This window comes from Phacochoerus africanus, chromosome 11 (genome assembly GCF_016906955.1).
Source record: "Phacochoerus africanus isolate WHEZ1 chromosome 11, ROS_Pafr_v1, whole genome shotgun sequence".
Taxonomy (NCBI): Eukaryota; Metazoa; Chordata; class Mammalia; order Artiodactyla; family Suidae; genus Phacochoerus; species Phacochoerus africanus.
In genome coordinates, this window is record NC_062554.1 from 67,024,175 (window position 1) to 67,041,022 (window position 16,848).

General features: G+C 39.1%; 1 protein-coding gene across 1 annotated transcript; it reads left to right on the forward strand.

Moving 5' to 3' along the window:
- Positions 1-6,222: 6,222 nt before the first annotated feature.
- Positions 6,223-16,549, forward strand: C4BPB (complement component 4 binding protein beta). The gene is made up of 7 exons (XM_047753992.1): positions 6,223-6,911; positions 7,333-7,529; positions 8,109-8,282; positions 9,644-9,820; positions 14,461-14,554; positions 15,301-15,427; positions 16,338-16,549. The coding sequence occupies exons 2-7, from the start codon at positions 7,472-7,474 to the stop codon at positions 16,479-16,481; spliced, it is 774 nt and encodes a 257-aa protein (XP_047609948.1). The 5' UTR covers positions 6,223-6,911; positions 7,333-7,471; the 3' UTR covers positions 16,482-16,549.
- Positions 16,550-16,848: the final 299 nt, after the last annotated feature.

Below are 16,848 nucleotides of genomic sequence, written 5' to 3' on the forward strand. Positions count from 1 at the left end.
CCACCGGCCTACACCAGAGCCACAGCAACTCGGGATCCGAGCCGCGTCTGCAACCCACACCACAGCTCACGGCAACGCCGGATCGTTAACCCACTGAGCAAGGGCAGGGACCGAACCCGCAACCTCATGGTCGGATTCATTAACCACTGCGCCACGACGGGAACTCCCCGGAAACTAGCTTCTTTAATGTGATTCTCAAATTATGAGATTGTGTGTATTTTTCTAACTGATGGTTTTTTAACTGGTGACTCCTACCATTATCAGGCACCATTAGCATTCCAAAGTGATATCAGTGGGGTCATTACTGCCATGCATTATCAACATTCTAGGGCCTTATTAATTATTTAATGAATACTTAATGATCACCTCTTGGTTGCCGTGCAATGACTACGACAAAGTCTCTCTCCTCTCTCTGAAGTTTATTACTAGAAAAGAAACAGTTAACAGCAGGTGTTAGAGACCCATTCTTTCCTGCTGGGAATGCCTTTCCCCCTTGACCAAAACCATTATTAGATAACAGTTCTGCAAATATTTATGGTAAAGAAACTTGGAACACTCTCTAAGGTCGTTAGCAATAGAGATAAAATGAAATGTTCATAATCACGGTAAATCAGTTATAAGTTCTATAAATCCAACGGCTCTGCGAGCATGAAAATGATTTATGAATTCTCCCAGTCTGAGGTTGAGTGAGAGACAGTGCTAAATGTACTGAGCTTTAGCAATACATCGAGAGGAGTGACAATAACGAGGGTGTCAAGGGTGTCATTTCCTGGACAAGATCTCCAGGCACTGGTGCGTTATCTTATTCAGCAATGAAGGCACCATTTGTAGACGGCTGGGAGTGTCTGGGATCAGGCTCCCTGTTGTGCAAGTAGGTGAATGAACACCCTTATGAAATGACTCACCTCAGTATGGATGGAATTTTTGTCAAATTAGAAGATTTGTGATGGTGAGGGCCCAGTAAACATATACTACTTTTATTTATTTTTTATTTTTGACTTATTTATTTATTTTTGGTAACACCTGTGGCATATGGAGGTTCCCAGGCTAGGGGTCGAATCAGAGCTGCAGCTGCCAGCCTACACCACAGCCACAGCCATGCAGGATCCAAGCTGTGTCTACGACCTACACCACAGCTCATGGCAATGCCAGATCCTTAACCCACTGAGCAAGGCCAGGGATCGAACCCACATCCTCATGGACACTAGTTGGGCTTGTTACTACTGAGCCACAATGGGAACTTCTTAACACACTACTTTTTAAATATAGATGGAAAAGTAAACATGATTAGAATTAGAAAATGCCTGGAGAGTGCTCCAGTGCTGGGTGATGGTCATTATCTGCTTTATTTCTACAGTCATAATCATTACATCATGCCTTAAGTCCCTTCAGGGTCCTCACCGGGGACTCAACTGTGGGAAGGGTCAGCCTTTGGGTTCACTAGCTTGTCCTTGTTGGTGACAACCCCACTGGCACTTCCTCTGGCCCTCTGGCAAGAGCTTGTCATCATGCTTTATGGTCTTAGAGTATTCTGCACCATTCAACCTATGGTCATTGTCTTGAACTCACTTGAGAATTTGATAAAAGCTAAGGGATCTCTCCCCAGAAAAATGTGCACACACCTAAGTTGTGCATACAGTTGAGGGGGGTCATGGCTTCCTGAAACCTATTCTTGGACCTCAGGGTAGGAAACCAGGAGGAAGATGATAACCTACAGCTATGCACACCCCACATATTCCTTTCTTTCCTTTGACAAAATATAAAGAAACATCTATTTGATATTAACTTTTTAAGCAGACAAGGGAAATACATGAGATTCTGAAATGCTCACTTAAACAGTATTTTTTTTTTTTTTTTGAATTTGAAAATTTACACCATAGCTGGGCAACACCAGATCCTTTAACCCACCACACTAGGCTGGGGATTGAACCCACACCTCTTCAGCAACCCAGCTGCTGCAGTTGGATTCTTAATCTACTGAGCTACAGTGGAAACTCCTGAAATGCTGCCTTTTTTAAACTGGACATTGTGGATGAGTTAAGAATTTGAATGGATTGTGGTAACATCACTAATCATGGAGAGCGATGCTTTCTTAAAAACTTCAAAGCACACGGTCTTTATTCTTCTTAAGGCAGTGGTGTCAATAATAATGACTCATTATTTCAGTCATCATGGGCAGAATAACTCCCTTCAGAAATCGCTTCTGAATTCCCAAAGACATTTAAATACCCTTTTTGATGGTATACATGATACCTTACCTTTGAAAACTAGGTCAGTTTCTGTAGATGAGTTTCTCCTTGCAGTTAAGAGAGAATTTCAAGAGCATAGGAAGAGCAGTCGGGATCTAAGCAGCTTCCCCTCAAAACGTGTAATACCCTTTGCCAAGTATCCAGCCTAGTTTCAGAGACTACCTTGTTTATCCGTTTGGGTTTTCGTCATCTGTGGTCCCCTTACTGTACTGTTTACATTCAGTTTTCACTTCTGAGGTTCTTTCATCTGCTGCCTTTTTAGAATTTGTGCTTGGGATGGAAGACTCTCTGGGCATAAGTTAGTAAGATCTATTAAACATTCTTTTCCAAATTTAAATTCCTAGGTCTTTTCTCTCAGTAAAGTTGAGCTTTACTTTCTTTATCATTCTATCTTTTCTTTCTTTTTTTTTTTTTTGTCTTTTTAGGGCCGCACCCATGGCATATGGGGGTTCCCAGGCTAGGGGTCTAATTGGAGCTGCAGCTGCCAGCCTACACCACAGCCACAGAAATGCCAGATCCGAGCCACGTCTGCGACCTACACCACAGCTCATGGCAATGCCGGATCCTTAACCCACTGAGTGAGGCCAGGGATCGAACCTGCATCCTCATGGATACTAGTCAGGTTTGTTAGCGCTACGACACGACAGGAACGCTGACCTTTATTTTCTTACATTCACCAGTGTTTCAGATTAGAGTTTGTTTCAGATGATGGTGTCAGCAAACCCAATAAGAGCACATTACATGTGATAGAAGGTTTCTCTCACCTACACTGAAGTGTGGAGATAGGCAGTTTAAGGACTGCCTGGAGCTTCCTCCATCATCAGGGACCCAGGTCCTCTGTCATATTAACTTATCCTCAAAATGTGTTGGATTCTACCTCATAGTACAATATAGCTACTCAAGCTACCAGGATCATGCCACAGTCCAGTCAGCAAAAAGGGTCCATCAACTTCCTTTAAAGATATTTTCCAGATGTTGCCCACAACACTTATGCTCATAGCCTATTGGCTCAGACTTCTATGTAGTTGCAAGGCAGGCTGAAAAAGTATTTTTAAAAAGATTCCAGGTGACCTTGTGCCAGTTGTAATTGGGGTTTAATTACTAAAGAGAAGGATGGGATGGATTTGAGGAATGAAGAGCAATGTGCTTCAGTAGGTAATAGGAACTTTTTAGCAAGTCTGAAGGGATTTAACAGGTGAGCAGTAGGCTTTGTAGTTATACTGTCATCGTGTAAAGACACATCATTTGTCATCTATCAAGTCTAATCTTACCATAGTGCATGTCTCTCTTGACTCACCAGCAAAGCTTATTTCATAATGTTTCATGAACCGTTTGACCTTTATAAAATGCATATCAGTTTCATTCTCATGTAATCTGTATAAAGTCTGCTTTTCTGGTCCAGCTTTTTCTGGATGAGACCTTCGAGAAACATCAACTTAATATATAAAAAATAATTGGAGAAGCAATTTAAATCTTTTCCGAATTATCTTAAGACCAAAGGGAATTCCTTCCCAATGTCCTGTAGAAGTTCTTAAAATCACCTTTTCCCAATTCTCTCAAAATCTCATATACATATCACAGATGGTGTGCCCCTTGTTCAACTCCTCACAACTCTTGCCCCAGCCCAGGCATTGCTGGCTTTTGTATTTCTACCCCTCTACCCTCACCTCTGGATCTCTTCGATTAATTACTGGCTGCCATTCCTTTGTAAAGCAAGCCAACCCGTCTGAGTACAACTTCTGCACCTGATTTATTACCCCAGTTCTCCAGAAAACAATCTGGGTTAGATCAACTGTTCAAAGGTCTAGAAGAGTCTGTTAGTGCTCATTTATGAGTTAATTCAAAATTGGACTCTTACAGTAAAACACATGATCACTTACGTAGAATGACAAAATTCAATATGCTTTAAAACCAAAGTTTTCTTTTGACTTATGGGACCAAAAAACCTGACCTGAAACTTGTGAGGCTATTTGTAATCTCTATATATCCCACTAAGTGTACATATGTTTACATTTTGTGGAGAAATACTAATGAAACAATATTATAAGCCTTTCTAAAGTCCTAATAACGCTCAATCCAAAATAAACCATTGAAATGAAGACTTATTTACAGTTATTTCCTATAATAATGCTCTATTTTATGCCCATGTTTATACAGGAATAAACATTATTTTCTTTCACTTTTAATCACTTATTGTACAAACATTATGTACCTTAGATACCAAGGAGCGTGTATTCCTCAGGATATAGAATATGTGGTATATTAAGAAAAATTATTCAAAATTTGGAACTAGGCAAAAAGATCACTGGAGAAATTTTTTAGTGGATTACTGAGTATTGTCTAGCAGATACTTTCTAGGGATTATTGACTCCATAGAGGGTGTGTAATTTTGGTTGAATTTCTATTAACTAGACTTTCTCTTACAACGCTATTATGAGTACAGGTTAATTTATAGAAAATGGATAGAGTGCAAAGGATTCTTTCCTGAGAACAATGCAAATGATTCCTGATCATAGCAAAGCAAATGAATTTTATTCAGTAGAGATTCAATTAATTTCCATCTGTTAGAAAAGCCCATTCCAAATATTATAGTTTGTTGCCCTGTATATTAAACAGCTTGATGTCTATTAGAAAAGTCATTTTAGAATAATTTTGATTGACTGGCTGTATAAGTCTCTGTTCCTTAAATTCTTTAAATTCATTGGAGTGTATTAATGGTTCCCTCATTAATTAATGCGTTGAGTAAAATCTTTAACATTTTATTTTATTAATTTAATTTAATTTAATTTAATTTTTTGGCTGTGCCTGCAGCACATGAAAGTTCTCTGGCCAGAGATCAAAACTGCAACACAGCAGCGACCCGAGCTGCTTCAGTGACAATGCCAGATCCTTAACCTGCTGTGTCACAAGGGAACTCCTATTCAGTTTATATATACATGACTGTCATTAACTTTTTGCAACTTATACTTATTTATTTTTAAATGATTTTATTGGAGTATAGTTGACTTAGACAGTTATATTAGCTTCAGGTATATAACAAAGTAAATCAGTTATACATATACATATATCTGTTCCTTTTCAGATTCTTTTCCCATATAGGTTATTACACAGCACTGAGTAGATTACCCTGTGCTCTACAGTAGGTCCTGGTTGTCAGTCTATTTAAAGGTGTTTTCACTATAGTTGATCAAGGATATAGGAAAGCCATAAAGGCAGTATATAATAAATGGTAGGTTATCAGTATGGATTGGAGGGGCTGTGGTAGAGTTTCCTGGTGACTGTTCTTTTCATGTACCCTGCCTTGCTTTTGTTCATTTAGCAGGCAATCCTGCTTTGCATTATGGGAGGCAGAGGAAGGGAATGCAAACACAGATGAGCCACAATCCCTGTTCTAAAGTCAACAGTTATTAAAGAGAGAACCACAGGTCTCAAATGACATCATACCAAACCTAGGTTTAATACTTGACCTCATTGCAATTTCTACCTTCCCCAGGAATATAACCTTTAAAAATTTTTTTCATTAAAAATTTTTTTATTAGAGTATGGTTGATTTAAATTTATAGTTGATAAATTGACAGTGTTGTGTCAATTTCTGCTGTACAGCATAGTGACCCAGTCATACATATTTTAATTGGGGCCAGTCTGGAATTTTCTGGTTAGCATTAATGGGCCTAATTAGGCTCTCATCCTTTCCCCCCAGAGAAGGTGACCTACCCTGAAGCAATTCTTCCTTTTCTTTTGCTAATGACCTCCTTGCCTCATTCTACTATAAAAAACTCTCCATTTTATACACCTCCTTATAAGGGAGCATCCTTCTATTTACTAAATGGATACTGCCCCGATTCATGAATTGCTGAATAAGGCCAATTAGGTCTTCAAATTTACTCAGTTGCTTTTTTTTTTTTTTTTTAAACAGTCTACTGTGGGAGAAAGATGAGAACAAATCGTTACAAAGGTAGCATAATGGGTGGGGATGAGAATAATATTTGAGAACTGACTGTGTCCTTATGTTTTACATGTACTGTGCTGTTTTATGTTTATTATTTTATTTAAATCTAAAATTTTGTAAGACTTTTACCCCAGCTTTAGAATTGGAACACAGACAACCAGCTCATGGCTGGAATCATCATGAACAAGAAGCTATGGGAACCCCAAGAGGATTTTATATGCTTTCATTCCAGAGACCAGAGCATTCCCCTCATCTCTCCCTTAGTTCATTTGATTGACTCTGGACTCAGGTCAGGTCCTGCCTGGAAGCCCCATAGAATGGGAAGCCTTGGAAGAGACCTGGCAAATGAGTTGTTATAGGACCTTGGAATCCACCAGGACCAGCTCCTTTCTGGGAAGCAATATAGTCTGGAAGGTCAGAGACAGGCAAGGTTGGTTGACTTCCTTGAACAGTCTTGGGACACCTGGTGTTTGAGAAAGGGGGAGGAGGTAGCACTCTCTTGGGTTTCTTTTGGGAAAGTACTCCCCTATTCACCCTCTCACTTACCCCCCTCCACCCACAATGCTGGAGAGAGTTGCAGAAGGTGGAGTGCAAACACTGGCAAATATTGACAGAAGTGAAGGTCATGGCAAGACCATCTGGCCCAAGTCTGTTGAGGAAGGATCAGCCTACAGTTCAAAGGCACTGGTCAACTGGATTTGCATAAATAACATGTGAGCAGTTTCTGAAACTGAATTTTAAAACTGGCAGCTCTTTTTTTTTTTTAATTTTAATCATCCCTTTGTGTTTTTTGCAAAATCTCTCCTCGTACGAATTTCCTTACAGCTATTATTTTGCTTTTTGTTTTTTAGGGCTGCACCTGCAGCATATGGAGGTTCCCAGGCTAGGGGCTGAATTGGAGTTACAGCCGCCAGCCTACACCACAGCCACGGCAACATCAGATCCAAGCCACGGCTGCGATCTATACCACAGCTCAAGGCAACGCCTGATCCTTAACCCGCTGATGGAGACCAGGGATCAAACCTGCATCCTCATGGATACTAGTCCTATACATTTCTGCTGAGAGTCACGATGGGAACTCCCCTTACAGCTATTCTTATTTCCTGATGTAGATTATTTTTTTTTTCCTTCCAGGGAAGGGAAGTCAATACAACCTCTTTTCTAGGAAGGAGGTTGTTGGTCTGATCTTGAGTGGTGTGAGAAGACCATTTTGATCCAAACCGGGTGCCTAGGCTGGGTCATTTCCAGCCCGGGTCAAACAATTGATCACAGGATGTTTTTCTGGTTTATGTGCTATCTTGTGGTTGTGTGGCTGATTTCTGCCTCAGATGGTATGTATGCTCTTCTTAAGCTCAATTCATAAGGCACTTGATATAAGTTTGTGGATTATGAGGGTAAGGTTTTAATGAAATTTAGACTGATGACATTTAAATTTCTGAAATTATTTCTTTTACTGAAAAAATCTCAAATTAATTAGCCTATGCTCTGTATTCAGTAGAGGTGTAGCAAATATTAAATGACTTTGCTCTGTGAGGTAAATTGTTAACTGTTTACTTTCGTTTTCTCTTCTGGGAATCATAAAGTTACCAATTTTAAAATCTTGAAAAGTTTTATTTATGATAAACTCTAGGGCTACTATTTGAAAAGGGGGATTGCTTTTTTTTAGGTGTGGATAACTTATGGCTGAATTTGAGTAGGATTCCTGTTATGCTTTTTTGGAAAGAAAACTGTGGGAAATCCTTAGGAAGGGAGGGATGGGGGTGTTACATGGAAGAGTAACATGGAGTCGGAATTAATAATCCAGCAAAAAGGCACTTGAATGGGGGGAATCTAAAAGCATCTGATACATGATACACACTTCCTCATAGTGCATGATACATCAAGTAAATCTGTTTTCTTTTTCCTTCTAGCCCAGAGCTGCCCAGAACTCCCTGCAGTAGACAATAGCATCTTTGTTGCAAAGGAGGGGGAAGGACAAATTCTTGGGACTTATTTTTGTATTAATGGCTACCACCTGGTAGGAGAGAAAACCCTTTTTTGTAATTCCTCGCAGGAGTGGAATGCCCCCGCCCCTGAGTGCCATTGTAAGTTTGATTTTTCTGCTGCTTTGTCCGTCTTGTCACCCCACTGTATACTTTCACATCGTGCCTCCTGTAGGCCATGTTAAGACTTTATAAGAAAAAAATCTCAATTCTAGGAACTCAATTTTTTTTTTTGTCTTTTGTTGTTGTTGTTGTTTCTATTTCTTGGGCCGCTCCCTCGGCATATGGAGGTTCCCAGGCTAGGGGTCTAATCAGAGCTGTAGCCACCGGCCTACGCCACAGCCACAGCAACGCGGGATCCGAGCCACGTCTGCAACCTACACCACAGCTCACGGCAACGCCGGATCGTTAACCCACTGAGCAAGGGCAGGGACCGAACCCGCAACCTCATGGTTCCTAGTTGGATTCGTTAACCACTGCGCCACGATGGGAACTCCAGGAACTCAATTTTTAAAGCACTCTAGTGGTAGAACTTCCCTTGGAAAGTATATAATCCGCTCTTGGTCAGTATTAATTTAGTTGAATTAATAGACTCAATCATCCCTGTAAGAAGGATTTCTTCTACAAATTAAAACCATTTTTTTGGGGGGGGCTGTAATTTGTTTAATATCATACTGCTTTAAAATTTTATGTTATGAAAAATTTTACATATATACAAAAGACAGAAGAGTAAAATGAACGCATGAACTTATCACCCAGCTTCAACAATCACCAACATCCAATATGTGACTTTTTTTAATCTGTGATTTTTTTTTTTTTTTTTGCTTTTTAGGGCCACACTCATGGCATATGGAAGTTTTCAGGCTAGGGGTCAAATTAGAGCTACAGCTGCTGGCCTGTATGTTTGACTGAATGAAAGGAAGAATTTTGAGCAATGTGCTTAACATAACAGGATGATGAACATGCTCTTGGTAATTTCCAGTTACATGCTTAATTTTAGTAAGTTCAACTCTCAGTTGTCACTCTTGTGTAAGATTAAGACCTTGTCTACCATGCTAAGACAGCTCAGTCTTCTCTTTTTTTAAAAAAATGTTATGGCCATTCCTGAGGCATGTGGAAGCTCCCAGACTAGGGACTGAACCTGAGCCACAGATGTGACCCACGTTGCAGCTGCAACAACGCTGGATCCTTTAACCCACTGCCCTGCGCCAGGGATTAGACTTGCACCTCTGCAATAACCTGAGCCACTGCAGTCAAGATTCTTAACCCACTGCACCACAGTGCAAACTCCCAAACCAATCTTTTCTTATCCTGCATTGATATGTTTTGATACCATCTACTAGTCCTTATTAAAGGTGCAGTTTTAGTTGTAATTTTCAAGTTTCTCAACGTAGGCGGTCTAGCTTTTGTTGTGATGAGCTTCAGCTTAGCCCTTTCAGCTCTCTGCCTGTTTGCCTTTTCAGTGGGCCACTGTCCTGATCCTGTGCTGGGGAATGGTGAGTTCAGTCACTTGGAAACTGTGAATGTGAATGACACAATCACGTTTAAGTGCAATGAGCATTACATCCTCAAGGGCAGCAATTGGAGCCGGTGCCGAGAGGACCACACCTGGGTGCCTCCCTTTCCCATCTGCAAAAGCAGTAAGTATAAGAGAAAGAAGTTCCAGTCCCAAAGATGCTGACCAGCAGTGAAAGTCTAGGCATTTGCTACATGCCTGTGATGCTTTCCTCTTTTTTGTATCTGGGAAGGGTTTAGAATCTAGCAGGCAGCCAAGAAAGAGCCAAGTCTCAACTCAAGTGATGGATAGCAATGCAATGAACAGCACCCAAACAATAATCAAACTTTCCCCCCACCACCCTCAAGTAGGATTCCTGTACTACTAGGGCCAATGCAGGGTAATTTGTTTTACTATGTTTTTTGTTTTTGTTTTTTTTTTTAAATTTCAAGATTAAGTGACAAAATTTTGGGGGGAAAAAAGACCATAACTCATCATTGCAAAATTGTGTAAAATAAGAGTTGAAAATACCTCCTTTTACCACTACAGTTCACAGCTTTCAGAGGTAATTAGATGGCTGTATTTATTTAATACATCTTTTTCTTATATTTACACAGATATTGAAAATAAATATACACCCATACATACCAACACCTATATAGAACTATAAAAATGGGACTTTGCTACACATATTTTTATTTTATTTATTTTTTATTTATTTTTGTCTTTTTAGGGCTGCACCCATGGAATATGGAGGTTCCCAGGCTAGGGGTGGAATCAGAGCTGTGGCCGCCAGCCTACACCACAGCCACAGTAACGTGGGATCCCAGCTGCATCTGCAACCTACACCACAGTTCACGGCAATGCCAGATGCTTAACCCACTGAGCGAGGCCAGGGATCAAACCTGCGTCCTCATGGATACTAGCTGGGTTTGTTAACCGCTGAGCCATGATGGGAACTCCCACGTATTTTTAAGTATCTTTTTCCCCCATATAGCAGTATGCATGGGAATCTTTTTTGGATCGGTATGTATAGCTCTACCTCCTGCTTTTTAACTGTGTGTGGATATGCTATAATTTGTCTCTCATATTGATAAACGTTATTTTATTTTTGTATTTTTGCTCTCACAAACAATGATGAAATGAATGTTATTATATGTATATATACATACATACATCTTTATCTCTATGTTATTATTTCTATAGTATAGATTCCTAGAATGATTGGTGAGTCACAGGACATCATTATTTGCAAAATATACCTAAAAGATCTTAGAAATTCTACTTAAAAACTTCATTCTTGAATGCGAAATAAATTCTGAAAAATCAGCGGTTTCACTTTCTAGTATTAGTTATCAGATGAATATTGAAATGTTAAAAATAATTCCACTCATGAGACCTATATGAAAATTTACTTAAGAACATAAGACTTGAATAAAAGAAAAGATCCTAGATGGGCAAACTTGATATTACCATGCAATCCTAACCAGAATTCTAAATTAGAAAATATGAAACAAAAAATTAATTTTCAAATCTGATTTGAAATGATACATATCTATGTATTTAAATATTTATTTAAATGCTTACATTTATTTATTGCAAATTTGCCTAGTTAAATACTTTATTTAAATCTCAATTTTAGAGCAAATTTATTGCAAATTGATTTTGTTAAATACTTAATTTTTAGAGCTGTTTTAGGTTTGTTATAAAACTGGGACAATACCGAGATTTCCCCTCTTCTCCCTGTTCCTACACATACATAGCCTCCCCCTCTTATCAACATCACTCTCCAGAGTGGTTCATTTGTTATACTTGATGGACTTACACTGACACATCATTATCACCCCCAAACCGTAGTTTACCTAGGAGTTCATTCTTGATATTACCATTCTGATTTGGAATGGTATATATCTATGTATTTATTTAAAATAGAAGACAAGGAGTTCCCATCGTGGCTCAGTGGTTAACGAATCCGACTAGGAGCCATGAGGTTGTGGGTCCGATCCCTGACCTTGCTCAGTGGGTTAAGGATCTGGTATTGCCATAAGCTGTGGTGTAGATCGCAGATGCGGCTCAGATCCCGAGTTGCTGTGGCTCTGGAGTAGGCCAGCAGCTACAGCTCTGATTAGACCCCTAGCCTGGGAACCTCCATATGCCGCAGGAGCGGCCCTAGAAAAGGCAGAAAAGACAAATAAATAAAATAAAATAAAATAAAATAAAAAGGAAGACAAGCCACAGACTGTCATGTCATGTCATCTGAAAATAAATCAATGGTTTCACTTTCTAGTAATAGTTATCAGATGAACATTGAAATGTTAAAAATAATTCCACTCATAAGACCTATATGAAAATCTGTCATCTGCAAAGACAAAATTTTATCTTCTTTCCCAATGTGTATACCTTTTAATTTCTCTTTCTTGCCATATTGCATTAGCAAGGACTTTCAGTATGATGTTGAAAGGTATGATGAGAGGAAACATCCTGCAAATTCATTTTTTGGAAAATAATGAGTAATATATATATTTGGCTGGGAAAACTTATTTATCAGATAGTAAAATGTACAAAGTTACTATAAGCAAAAATAGCATTAAAATGGCAAATTATAGATACTGTAATTAATGTACCATTAAAATAGCTGAGCACTGACAGAAAAATATGGCAGTCCTTTTTTTTTTTAATGTTATTATAGTTGATTTACTATGTTCTGTCAATTTCTGCTGTATGGCAAAGTGACCCAGTTATACATATATATATATATATATATACATTCTTTTTTTCATTTTATCTTCTATCATGTTCTATCTCAAGTGATCGGTTTTTTCGTTTGTTTGTTTAGTTTTTTTATGGCTGCCCCCATGGCATGTGGCAACACTGAATCCTTTAACTCACTGTGCTGGGCCAGGGATTGAACTCATGCCTCTGCAGCAATCCAAGGCACTGCAGTCAGATTCTTAACCCACTGCACCACAGTGACAACTCCTATGGCAGCTTATTTTAAATTAGTGGGGAAAGTCTTTATTTATTGTTAATGAGATAATTATCTACTTAGAAAAAAACAAAGTTAGGATTCTACTCATACCATATTGAAAATAAATTCCAAATGGATTTAAATATATAAATGTAAACAGCAAAATTATGAAATTATTAAAGAAAATATGAGAGAATATATTTATTTTCTCAGAATGGGCAGAGTATTCCTAAGCAGTAACATAAAATCCAAAGTTATACAGAAAGAAAATAGACAGGTTTAACTGAATTTTAAAAACCAAAACTTATGATATTAAAAGATCATAAAAACTATAATTTAATAAAAGGCTTAGAGAAAATATTTGCAACACATTTAATGGCTAAAGAATAAATATTTCTAATAGATGAGCCCCCCCCCCCACCAAATCAGTAAGTAATACACAACTCAACAGAAAAATGGCTAATTTTAAGGATAGATAATTCCAAAATTAGCCCCAAACAACTTTTATATTCCTCAAATTTCTGAAAGGATATTGAACATTACTAACAATTATATAAATGAATATTAAAATTAGATAAACATTTACTGATCGATTAGCAAAATTTTTCTTTTTCTTTTTGCTATTTCTTTGGGCCGCTCCCGCGGCATATGGAGGTTCCCAGGCTAGGGGTCGAATTGGAGCTATAGCGGCCAGCCTACGCCAGAGCCACAGCGACGCGGGATCCGAGCCGTGTCTGCGAGCTACACCACAGCTCATGGCAATGCGGGATCGTTAACCCACTGAGCAAGGGCAGGGACGGAACCCGCAACCTCATGGTTCCTAGTCAGATTCATTAACCACTGCGCCACGACGGGAACTCCAAAATTTTTCAAAAAATTATTTCATCTGATATCTTTCAGGACATGAGGGAATAGCCACTTATGTCAGTGAGCTAAAGTGATACTACTTTTTGGATGTATTTTGACAGTAGCTATTAAGTAATAAATTGGCATTTTAAAAGCATAAGCTATATATATTTTTATTTAGGGAGTTTGGGGTTATTTAAAACATATGTATATACTACCTGCAATTAAATTATAAATATATAATGTCATTTATATAATTAGCTCGTCATAGGTTTAAAGGATTTATTTCTTCCAAGTCTTTAATTCTGATCAACATGTTTTAGACTCATTTAATATCAGGGCTGAAAGGGACCTTAGAGATAATATTATTTAGCCTGCTCATTTTATAGATTAAGAAGGAAGCTGAGAAGAGTAAAATGGCTTCTTTGGTGCCCTATCGTTAGTGGAAAAGCCAAAACCAAAGCCAACAACATCTAGTGTCTTGTCCAACTCTTTCCCCAATTTTACCAACTCATCCTCTTTCCTCTAAGCTCTGTTCTCCTTTTTTCTCAGAAGGTCTCACATGGTATGATTGTCCTACAGTGGTTGTAAACCTCCATTTAAGCTCATACAATTTATCACCTGTCTCAGGGAGTTCCTTTTTTCACCTCTATCTATGGTCTAATTTTTCTTTTCGTGTGCACTGACAATTAGCATCTCTACAACTTAACCTTCGTTCCTCAGCTCCTGCCAGTCAGAAAGTACCCTCAAATCACTGATAACACAGAGAATGAGCCAGGGGAGGGAGTCTTTCCTATGGACAGGGATGACTTGGACCAGAAGGAAATGAATGGAGAACATGTCCTAGATTCCTCATGTGCTGTTATGAGGATGGCAGGTGCTGGAAGAGAAGTTACCCTTAGAGGGCTGGCATTGTTAGTTGAGCGTTACTGGACTTCACAACATATCATTCCCATACTCTTATCTCTCAGAAGACTGTGGCCCTCCTGAGAATCCAATTCATGGCTATTTTGAAGGAATCGATTTCAACTCAGGGTCTACCATTACTTATTACTGTAAAGCGAGGTAAGTGTACTGCAGCCTTTCAAATATGAGACCTTGCCCATTGCGTAGTAGCATGGTGTTTGGAATGACCCCATTGGTTTCAACCTAGTCCATGGATGTACCAAGCACATTCTGATTTTGAGAGCTATTTTGACTCCCTTGCCAGCTCTCCCTAATCTCTAGAAGACAGGCTGATCCTTCCATTTATCCTAATTGAAGTACCACTTTTTCTCTTAGCTAGCATAAGATAAAATATTTAAAATGTATGTTTTTCTAAAGAATCTCAGAAAAAAAACTCCAAAAACCCAAGTATGTCTGAAAGTACAGAAATAGAATTATTTGTAGATCCTAAGCTGAGAGTCTTTTTCAGCCAGTTCACCGAGATTTATTTGAAGGCTGTCTCTAGCTTCCTACTCCTATTTAGAGCATAGGTGACAGATGCTTTTTTAAAATTACTGAACTATGATGAGGTTCCTCTCTCACCATCTCAACCCCAAAACTTTGTGCGTAAAACACATATTTAGAATTTTTCACTCCTCCACTGATGGGCTGAGGACTTGGGTCCTCTTCCCCCCGGGAGAGTGGTTTTACTTTATGACTGTTTCATGATATTAAGATAACTTAAGCGTGCACTAAGGCTCTGGAGTGGGGAAGTACATTCTATCCCAGGATGAAATACTGAACTGCAGTTACACAAAACCAGCTTTAGTTGCTCAGTTTAGAAGTTGGACAGGATAAATGTGGTTGCCATTCTAACTTCTGTCCAGGTACCGCCTGGTGGGCACACAGCACCAACAGTGCATTGATGGGGAGTGGAGTGGTGCAATTCCGGTCTGTGAGCTGATCCCAGAAGCTCCCAAGACAGCTTTGCAGATTGAGTTTGAGAAGGCCCTTGTAAGTAATGGGCTCTTATCTACCTTGTTCACAGCTGTACCTCCAGGGCCTGGTATCGCTCCTGGCACATACTCAGTCAATGGCTGTTCAATTTGGGATGTTTTTGAATGGGTTGGCCTTGGCCTGATGGCAGAGCGGGGCTCATAAATGACTAACTCATGTTTTTATATATGAAAGTTCCCATTCTCCACCATCATTGTAAATACCTTCTGAGGTCTTTTTGGTAGGGGTGTTGTCTTATGTGCTTTAAAGAGAAAGGTACATAAATTCATGTCTTAGACTTGGAGGTATTGCTGTGAAGACCCTTTAAAATTTTTCTAGACTCCCCAAAACAAAACGCTGAGGAAATTCATTTTCTTTAATTTTTTGGGTAAAATTATAGTTGATTTACGATGTTGTGTCAATTGTCTACTGTACAGCGAAGTGACCCAGTCATACGTATATTGTACATTCTCCTTTCATATTATCTTCCATCATGTTCTGTCACAAGAGATTGGATATAGTCAGATCCATTTTCAATGAGAACTCTTCTCTTAGTCTATATTTATTATTGGATGATAAGTAGATTGAAGCCACTATGTTTTATTTTCAGAAATGGAAAGGGACCCTAGGGGCAAGTGGTAGTGCCCTCCACCCCAAGACACAACAGATTTCAGGACTTTATATACAATATATCTCTGTGCCCCAGGGGGGAGCAGAGGGACACTTTTCAGCATCCCGGAATGGCCCCAGACAGACCCAGCCATTCTGCACATTTAAATGATTCATCCTGTTGAAGACCCAGATGCCTCCTTAAGCTCGCCTGGTTCTGAGCCACCATTTCAGGGCGTAAACACTGCTCATTAGCTTCAAAGTGTAGAGCCAGATCTCATTTCTGAAATTGTAACTTAAAAAAAATGTTCTTTTTCAGCTTGCCTTTCAGGAAAGTAAGGAACTGTGCAAAGCCACTGAGAACTTTATGCAAAGATTAAAGAAAAGTGGCTTAACGATGGAGGAACTGAAATATTCTCTGGAAATAAAGAAAGCTGAACTAAAGGCAAAAATGTTGCTCTGACATTGTAGTTTGAATAATCTGGGTCAGAGAAATACTCTGACGAATAAAATTTCCTCTTGGTTCTGAAATTGGTTTCAGATTTTTCTCTCTCTGGGCTGAAATGCAACTTCACAGTAACCAACGACAATTGTATAATGCAGGTGTGTGTGGGGTGTGTGGTGTGTGTGTGTTGCCCCAAGAATGTAGAATGACCAAGTGTAGTGGTCCTCTAAGACAGAAATTAGCAACACATTAATGAAGAGGAAATGTGGTAAGGCCCTTCCCAGAACAAAGGGAAGGCAATATGGCATAGTCAGCATCTGTGTGCGCATGTGTAACTCTGCGGCAACATGACACAATCAGTATCTATGTGCGCATGTGCAACTTT